This window comes from Eurypyga helias, unplaced genomic scaffold, assembly GCF_000690775.1.
Source record: "Eurypyga helias isolate BGI_N326 unplaced genomic scaffold, ASM69077v1 scaffold12892, whole genome shotgun sequence".
In the NCBI taxonomy this organism is placed as follows: domain Eukaryota; kingdom Metazoa; phylum Chordata; class Aves; order Eurypygiformes; family Eurypygidae; genus Eurypyga; species Eurypyga helias.
Window position 1 is genome coordinate 4,926 of NW_010234127.1, and position 10,112 is coordinate 15,037.

The window sequence follows — 10,112 nt, forward strand, 5'->3', positions numbered from 1 at the left end:
GTTTCTCAGCATCTGTATAGTAATGTAAATATGCTACAAAGAAATTGTAGGATGTTGCATGCTCAATACTAATTGACATGCCAGTAAAGCTGGAGCAACTCAGGAAAAATGTGCACTTCTCATTGTTGCTCAGAACCAAGAAAAACATGGCGTGTCTTCATCCATGCAGCAGTTCCTTTACACATCTTAGAGCCATATCCTGTTACAGTCTTCCTGCTACCCCAGCATGGTCACCTGTTACCTGGTTTCAGGATCATTTGTGTCTATCACAGGGCCCTGAGGTCAGTAATTGGCCTTAATGACCTTGATGAGCCTCACTTGAGATCTCCACCCATGACCTCTGCCCATAGGCTTAGGGGCTCCATTTAGGCTCAGGCCTGCACCTTCAATCTCAGTTATGTTGGAGATGTGTTTGTCCCCAGTTCTGTCATAGGGTGTCCCTGTGCTCAGCCATGGACCTCACTGATGTGGGCTCCAACCTATGGGCTGACTTGTCACTGTGAAGCTTCCTGGGCCCTGTCTCTCTGTGTAACCATCACCAGACCAGATCCTGACTTACACTCCTAGCTTGGCCCGGACCTGCACATCACCGTGACCTCACCTCATGACCTGGGCCCCTGGAGGAACCTGGCTGCAAGCCCTGGGCTGCCCTGCTCACCTCCCTCAGGTACTATGAGGCTACACCCTGGCTGGTGAGGTGCCTGTCCTGCTGGCTGTGTTCCCTGTCCTTGAGGGAACAGCTGAGCTTTGCTGCTCAATGACATTCTCATAAAAATTGCTGAAAACCAGAACCTGTGAAGGCATGTAGCACCTAAAGCTCCTCTTTAACTTTTTGGAGAAGCAGAACATTTGATCTTAATAGTTGCTTTACATGTCCCAAAATGAGGCCACTTTTAAAAGTTTGTATGTGGATTGGGAAATCAACTTGTTTGCTTCTGTTTTGGAACATCTGGGTGATAAAGAATGTAGTTAAACTTCACAATCTGTGAAAATAACATTTATTAACAAAGAGGCTGGTCTACTTGATTTCTCAAGAGAATCCCCCAACAAAGACAGTTACAGCTGGTTGATTGAAATAGGATTTCATGGGCTCTTTTGACTACATTTTGTTGACATTTAGAGGTCTGAATCTTGATTATATAGCAGCAGGATGGTGTTTTACTGTATAGATGCCAGTGATTACAAAAAACCCCCACCCTAATAATGAATAGAGTCTAAACATAGAAATCAAATGTTACATCCAGCTGGCAGGTCTAAGAGTAAGACTTTGCATCCAATGCTTGCATTTCACTGAGCTGAACTGAATCAGTATCTCAGCAAATTGAGTGCTTGTTTTTTAAAACAACTTGTTGGGCTCAGGAGTGTAAGTGCAATTGATTATATTTTTATGACACCAAAGAACTCTGGACTTTGTTTTTCAGAGGTGCTGAGCCTGTGTAGCTTAAGCTTCTGTCAGTGGAAGTTATGAACAGGAAGAACACCTAAATATCAGGTGCACAATGTCTAATACTCAGAATGCAATGTGTCAGTTATAGGTAAATGACTCCTACTTAAAGGTCAGAATAATGTTTTATATGGTGCTTTAATGAAATGTAGGGAATAATGACTTTATATTGCCCTTCCACAAAAGCGTGATGATCAGTCTATTTGAATTTCCTCCTTGAGTGTCTTTCTCAGGTTATTCAATTTATGACTCAATAATGCATATGAAAAATTATTTGTTACATGTGGCAATTGCTCTTTCATAAAGCAGCCAGGCTCCATTTAAGCATTTTTAAGTGCCCCAGCTCTCCTATTGAGAAACTGTTTCAGAATATCTTATATTTAAATTCTTCTAATTTCAAGACTACATTTTTTATGCCTAATTCACAGCTATTTATTCCTCCTTCCATCATTTCCCTGAAGCTGCTTCCTGCTTTGACATTTATTCTGCAGTAAGACAGCAATCAAATGTCACCTTTGTTCAGTTAAGCTAAATAAGCCACAGTCTTAGTCCTCTCTTATTAAGATCAGCTCTCTATTGTCTGTGCAACCAAGGCGCCCTTCCTGCCCTTCATGTAACATCCAAGTTCATGTTTCATTAATGTTTGCATCATCAAAATTCAGGCTTCTGCTAATGTGTAACATTAATAGGACAGAGGCTCAGTCTAAATGAATGTATTTAAAAATCTGAACAGATTCTGCTTGTATTTTTAGGGTGAAGAAAAATATTTGGCCGTCGGTTTCATTATAATACACGTAATATATTGATCAAAGACTGGGTGACCCTGGCCAGACTGGAAGCAAAACGCTCATCCTGATAGTTGTCTGTAGTTCTCATAGGGGACCAAAATGCCAAATGTGGCAATGTTTTCCTCTTGCTTTTGTTGTTGTAAGGGGTGTATGTGATTTTATTCTTACTTTAGAAATTTCTTAGATCTGCAGCCCACTGTGGTGGCTGCTTGCCTGAGGTTGACTTTGAAAATCCCCACGTATTTTGTTATGGTGTGGATATAGCTGGGATTTTTGTGTTTATTAATAGCATGACTGCTTATCTAGCTGGAGAAAAATAAGGTGATATTTGAAGATAGAATTTGCATTTGCTCATCTAGTAAATAGGTTTTCCCCATTGTCATTCTCTGTGTGGAATGGCAAATTTCATTTGTAGGGTTTTACTTGTTTGATCCTGAGCTGGTGTAAATCAGTATAGCTTCACTGATCCAAAAGGGTCTGACCCAAATGCCTATTCAGTAGCAAATATGCCAACAAGAACCTCTCTTAGTATGGGGCATTCTTATATTTAGAGATACTGTTCTTTTGGTGTGCTCTAGGGTAAGTGAGACCAGCACGCTCATGTGAAGGGGCTGGAGAGCACTATCCAAAAGAGCCAGACCACAGGCATGTTGAATGATGAGGTTTATTACTGAGCTGAGGGCTTTGTAGAGCTTTTCAGCACTTCTTACCTGGATGGATGGTGATGATACCTAGACTGGATGGTTCTAGATACCTGTACTACAGCCCACCCCTTCAATTCCTCCAGACCATACCCTCTTCCATAACTCTATGAAGTGCCAATATCAGGTGTCAAAAACATGAGGTGTGCTTGCTATGTTCAGTCCTCTCCAACACAGGGCTTTGCTTGTGATTTTGTAGACTGTTAACAGATTTGGAAGCAAACTTGATCCTTTTCTATCCTTTCCACAGCCATTAAAAATCAGCCTAATGAAAATGTGAAATTCCATATGATTTGTGAATCTCTTCGACTAAAAGTCATTTTGACAGTGTCGCCATTTGTCAGGGAACTTACAAGATCTTTAAGCATCTTTACATGAAATGGGCTTTTTAAAGATTACAAAACATTTATCCTCATCATGGTTTCAATCAAATGCAATATGGAATACAGAGACATGACTTAACAGACTGTTACTAAAGATAGTGATTTACTTATGGTTTCTTTCATCCAAAAGGACATACTGTGCTTTGCAAACCATGGGTAATGTCTTTGAAGGCATAGGGAATATAAGCCACATAGTGTCATCTGCAGAATTTAATTCAGTGCCTAGTAATCACTTTATCATTTCCAAATTTGCTAAATGTAGCATCAATAAAATAATGTAAACCACCACCCTCTGCAATGCATTACAATGCTAAATGTAGTGAAATGAAATGGACTTCGCTCAAGAACATCTTCATCTGGGAGTATGTCACATAACTCCCTTTTTTAAGTGCAAAGTACAGTAGGGTCTTCAGTGTCTCTAGGTCTTCAGGGTCTCAGTTTAAGGATTTCTGAGCAATGTTTTCCTTGGTAGTTCAGTGCCCCCTAGCACTGTGAGAGGGAATTCATCCATGTCTGATATCGATAGGATTGAGAACTACTTAACAAATCTCCAAGGTGTCTCCATGCAGATTTGGTGGGTGTGGAGAGGGGAGGGTTACTTGTGTACAGGAATTGAATCTACAAGAAAGGAGGCAGGTGGAAATTCTTCAGTAGGAAAACAAGAAGGGAGCTCCCCCGGTGTGAGCTTGGCCTTTTAAATGATACCTTTCCTGTGATAGCTTAGGCAGGCTTCCAGCTGAGTCTGATTAAAGTTCAGGGCTACCCATTAACCTCTAGTTCTTTTTTACATCGATTTTTGTCTCTCTTGGTTTTTTTTGGCAGCTGGCTTTGCGCAATGCCTTGCGTTATTTCCCGCCTGAAATACAAAAGAAGCTGGTACTGGAATTTGCTGAAGAACTCCGGCTGTACGGCCATATTTATATGTACAGATTCTTTCCAGATATTGAGATGAGGTAAGGACTGGATGGCTCACATTGCATTTGACTGCCATTTGCTTACCAGCTTTCACCTGTGGAAATGACCTTTAAATAGCAGCATTGTTGTGTCCTATTTTACATCTTGTAGAGGCCATGTCATAACATTAATGAAGTGCATGATCTGAATGAATTGGATGATCTGTGTGTCATTAGGTAGCAGCGGTTTCACTTCCAGTGAGTGATACTGTATGTTTTGGGTTGATGGTCTTTAAAGTTGCATAACAGTGATCCTTCATCTCCAGTTTTCATCCTATTCTCTGTCCTCGTGAGAGTCCCATGAGACTAGTAGGGTGACACTGTGCACTCTTCTGCATAGGCTGTGGCAGGGCCAGGACAGTCTTGATCATAGAAAGCTCAGCACCACTGACCACAGGGAAAAGATTGTACAAGGTTGTGTGCTTGGTACTATACAGAGCTCCCAAATGCTCCACCCAATGGCAAGACTTAGTTTCTAGGGGCCAGTCACTACTCGGTGACCTCTGATTGCAACCTGGACAGAAAACCTGGAATAGTCCTGAGCTGCTGCAAGTCAAGTCTCAATTGAATCAAGGGGTAAGTTCAGATGAGTGAATGGCTTGGGACCTGTTACAAGTGGCTGGTTATTTCCCAGTCTCAGAGAAGGCTTTCTGGGCTTAAAAGAGAAATAGTGATTTTTTCCATCACTGGAAACTGTATCTGACCCTGGTTTGTAATATGCTGTGCCTGTTGGCCGTTGATCTTGGAGCATCACTTCATTCTAGGGCTGATGGGGCTAATGTTTGTGAAGCAGAACAATTTTAGAGAGGGCTGCCAGGGGCTAGCTGCTTTTTTTAGACTGATTGATTCCTTTTTGCATCCAGCAGGGGCCTGGTTAATGTCTATACAGAAATCTGAATAAAGCAAGCAACTAGAAAGCACTGATTTCCACAGACATCTATATTTCTATGCTGTTCATACTAGTCTGAGGTCAGCTCTTGCAGAATTCAGCTAATAGAAAGACAACTGGAAGACTGTCTGAAAGCTATTGCAGAGCTGGACATCAGAGGACGTTGCCCTGAACTACAGATGAGGACACTCAGGCTTGGATGAGACAGTCTACCAGCTTGTTTCCATCACTGGCACCAGTGATTCTTTGATAGCTTCAAATATTTTTTTTCTTTAGCCATTCCACTGATCACTCTTTCTAATAGACTCTTACAATCTCAGATTAGGAAAATGCCTTTTGTTCTCTTTAGTCTGGTAGTATGTGATTTTTTGTTGTTGTTCTGTATGTCCCAAGGAGCACAGTCCAACTTGGTTCTTTTCCATTTACCACCCATGCTCAGCTGATATCTGAGCTTTGGGTTTCTTAATTTTCTGAGCAATATTATGTGCAAATATCCCCTCTTGATGAATTGATATCATTCCACAAATATCCTTTTATTTTATCACATCAAGCTTAGGAAAGCAGAAAACAATAATAAAGTATTGTGGAAAAACTCAAATGCTTTCACTCCTGGCTGGCAATGACTACAAGGTATTTGTTTTAGTATCCTGATGTAAAAAGCTAGGATAAAGTGCATATGCTCATGGGAGGAGCCCATTTGCTAAATCTGTAGAAAATACATTCCAGATCTTGGCTCATGAGCTGGTCAGCAGATATGCGATTTTTCTGTAGTTGGCACTCTTCAGCCTAACCTTTTCAGTGAAGCTGTCTTCCCTGTACAAAGCAACTGTCCAGCCACTGAAGATCTATGGTCCAATAAAAGGAAGACCATTTAGAAATCATGTCAAATACCTACCTTCAGGAATTTCCAGCATCTGTAATGGTGGAGTGGCTTGCAGAAAGGTAGAGAGCAAAACTCTTGATCAACGGTTATACTTCCTTTTGGTATCACACCTTAGAGGTCTCAGCACAATTCTACTAAGACCTGTGCAAACACAGCAAAGGAAGTGTCCCTGCTCTGAAGAGCTGCGGTATAAATCTAGGACTAGAAATTTTATAGAGTAATTTGGTATAACAGGTGGTAGAGGAGAAGGTAACAGTGAGATGATTGCAGCAGTTGGCATTGAAGCATATTAGTGCTAGGAAACTTGACTCAGAATACCTTTAAGGGTTTCCCATACTTCACCTCTCAACTTTCTGGGTGAAAGGCATTTAATTCAGTACAAAGACCCATACTTCTCCTAACTAGTTCAGCTTTTGAGATCTTCTTTGCAACTGAAATTCAAGCTGGGCAGGTTTTTTTAGATAGGATCTTAAATAACAAGGGATGATGAGCCTGAAGGCAACTTCCACTGATGCTGTTTTCTTTGGTATTGCAGGACTTGGCTTCTTGGCCTGGCAACTGTGCTACAGAAGCCAGCTCCAGCATCCCAGAAATCATCCAGTTAAAAGTAATGGGAACTCCTGGTCACCATATCTATAAACAATTGGGATTAATTGGTTCAACAATGCAATTTTTATTTTGTTTAGTTCTGATAACAGTGAAAACCTGATTTGCCTGTTAGGCTGCACATGCCATTTCAGATCTGCACTTTTTAAAGTTCCTTCCTGAATGAAGGAATGTGTTGGCATGCAGGGATATTTCTCTAGGCTATGTTGTTGTGATTGCCCTTGTGAGCTGGAGTATCTCTCCTAAATTTTTGTGACTCCTGTTTCAGAGCATACCCCATAGGAGACTACCCTTGCAAGACCAAATCAGCTGCTGCCATTATGTTGATGATCATGAATAATCTGGATCCCTCAGTGGCTCAGGTAAGATACAGTGAAAATAAAGAAGCTGGATTCACAGAGAAGCAGCAAATCTGCAAGTTACTTCTTGTATGTGCTCTCAGGAAAAGACTGAAGAGTTTGGGCGTGTAGCTGAAATTAATCCTCCTGTAGATGATCCTCCTTCTGTAGACTGAATAGGATTTTAGTTGTTCATCAGCCTTTTGCTGGTTCTGTGCCCCAAGGTATGTTCCAGCCCCTGCTGTGAGTGTTAGCTAAGTAGGCCAGTTTCAGCAGTGCCAAGGCAGCCGCCTTTTGGGGTGATATGCTAGAATGTCCGTTTTGTGAGGCTAAGCCTGCAAGGGACTAAAGGTGGTTCTATGCTCTTCTTGTGGTTATGTTTTGATTCCTGGGGTTTGGGGTCTTTTGTGTTAAGGGTTTTAGTTTCCTGCTGCATGCAGTTCTTAATTCAGCAAAGTGGGTCCTGGACTTAATGCAGACCTCTGAGGCCTCCTACACCACCAACTGGGCTCACTCCAGCTCCCACTGTATACAGGAGCTTGGTCGCTGTCTGAGAGATAGGTAGACTTCAGCTCTCAGTGCATTGCCTCTACAACTTCCATTAAAAATCAGTGCTGATGCTTCCTGTAGCTTTGAAAGCTCATCCCTCAAGGACAGGTTGAATAGACGGCTACTGGACCGAAGCCCATCCTTACAAGCACTACCCAGTGTAATGCATCTTTTTGCAAATGGCAGGGGAGAGAGGCCATGCAACTAAACCTGATCTGAAACAGAAACTGCAATCAAGGAATCCCTTTGTAGCACTCTGCATCCAAAATACCATTGTAACAATAACAAACACCTCATTTTGAACAAGATTTTTTTTGTCTTAAATTATCACTTTTGTGATGGTATTTTTCTGGTTTCAGGAAGCTATGGTGTTGATGCACTAGAAAGCTCTAGAAAAGGTTTATTACTGAGATTAAAATTAGCTTGGAGATAAAGTGAAACATTTCAGAAAGGTGCTTGCTTTATTACTGTTAAATTGCCTTTTCCAGTTTCCCCAGGAGCTTGTCACTTACGGAGGAAATGGGCAGGTCTTCAGCAACTGGGCACAGGTAGGACATTGCTGCTTTTGCAACTTGTTTCACAAACCCAGTTTCACCCTCCCCCATGCACATTTGGCTTAGGCAGTTTGTGATCATTCTTGGCAGTCGTTGTCTCAAAATACTCCAAAACATCCTGTCTGGGTAGAGGAATGCTCAGTTATGAACTGCATGGATCGGGAGAGCTTTATTTAGTAAAGAGAGCACAGACAGCCCAACAGAAATACTAAACATAATACCATAAACATACCAAGCTGTGTATGATGACGTAAAGACCAGTTCTTTGTCTTTCTCTGCATTTGTATGTGCCTGTGTATTTTGCACAGATAATTTTAGAGTAAAAATGAATTCTAGGAAACAAAAAATTGTATCTTTTGCTTGCTTGTTTCTGGTATTTTTGCAACATTTTTCACAAGTAGTGGAATAAAAAAAAAAAGCTTTTTATTAAAGGCACCAGATCATAGTGCACTTTACTGTCAGGCCTAGCAACATTACCCCTGATCTTCTGAGAACAATGGGCAGGTGGTAAAGGCTGTGTAAAATTGGAGCTGGGATATGTAAGGTGTGATTGTATAATCTGCTCTCCTCTATCAAAAAATGGCAATAAATACACCTGCTTTAATCAAAGTATTGTAAAATGCATGTGGGAAACATCTTCAGGAGATGTTTGGCATCAAGCAACATATTTAGACTTACATTTTATATGAGCTCAATTTATTCTTTCAAGAAAAAAAACCCTCTGGGGCTGAATGCTCTCCAGGTGTGTGGTGGCAGGAGGAACATTGGATGAACAACCATCCTGAGAGTCTGTGGATAGGCACAAATGTGGTTATTGTGAATGCCCAAACTACATCATCCCTGCAGCTGTGGTTATGCCCCAAGGCCATGGAATGGGGACAGGAGATGTGGCATTTTGTTTTGCAGTGCAGAACAGACAAGGCACAGGCAGAAAGCTATGGCACCCTGAAGGGCAGCATCGCTCCTGAAGGCTGGGAAGGTCTTGATTTCTGATTCTGTAGTTTACATAAGCAAAAGCTGACTTAAGGAGCCAACTTCTGTGATCAAGAATGCACCTTGTTGTGGCTTTACCTGAATCTGGTCTCTTGCTTATTAAAAAATCCAAGCCAAACTGATGTGTAAGTGAAGTTCCTGGTTAGAGGAGAGGAATGGATTCCTCCCAGCAGCATGGAACCGAGACACCTGGATTTTCTTCCGTTTGACTGTGATATTTTGTTTGTGGCAGAGACAAAACCCATGATTCAGTTTCCTAATCTGGTAAATGGGAGTTGAATAGAAGTCATAGGCAGCTTTTGAGGCAAAACTCTTCTGGCTTTAAAAAGAAAGGTACCACGGCTGTTCACACCATTTATTTATTCTGTGTATTAATTAGTAAATGCCAGTTAACCAATGCCTGTTAACTACATGAGCTTTGTAGCATTTCTGAAGGGAGCAGTGCCAGCAGCTTATAGGGTAGCCTTTATAGGACTGACATCCCTTAGGCAGATGCTGGGCTGCAAGGTGAAGTAGAAGCTCTGCCAAAGTCTGAAATACTCTCTTTTCTCTCATTCTCATCCAAGCGACAGCTATGACCTGCAGTTGTTTCACAGCAGAACACACAAAACCTTTTTGTTTTTGCTTACTTAGGATAGGAATCACATGAATGATTCGGTTATGACAGAACATTTTGTTCTGTTTGTGGCTTGAAAACAACATGCCTTTTGGAAATCTGTCATTGCAAAGTTCCTGATGAAAAGGTTCAGTTTAGTTTAGATCATCCACGCAGACCTGTGCTTTCTTCTGAACAGTTTTGAAAGAACCACGTCCAGAGTTAACTTTATAGGCCTGCAGACAACAGAACGGTTCTTTATGCTAGGAAAGGCTTTTGCCTCCTTCTCACTAGTTGTGCCTTTCAGTGCTAAAAGTTCTATCTCAGAGTTCAGCTGGTTACCTGTTCTGTCCAAGAACCAGAATTTGAGTATTCAACTTTTTCATATAACAAAAAAAGTAAAAAGCAAGACAGTGAGTCTAGTATCTCTTTCCTG

The 10,112-nt window shown here is 41.4% G+C and overlaps 1 protein-coding gene across 1 annotated transcript in view; it reads left to right on the forward strand.

Moving 5' to 3' along the window:
* Positions 1-10,112, forward strand: part of UROC1 (urocanate hydratase 1) — a 41,724-nt gene that overhangs the window by 2,287 nt on the left and 29,325 nt on the right. Inside the window, exons 2-4 of the mRNA XM_010161953.1 lie at positions 4,139-4,269; positions 6,916-7,009; positions 8,023-8,082. Coding sequence (XP_010160255.1) covers positions 4,139-4,269; positions 6,916-7,009; positions 8,023-8,082 — 285 coding nt within the window. The remainder of the gene's footprint in view (positions 1-4,138; positions 4,270-6,915; positions 7,010-8,022; positions 8,083-10,112) is intronic.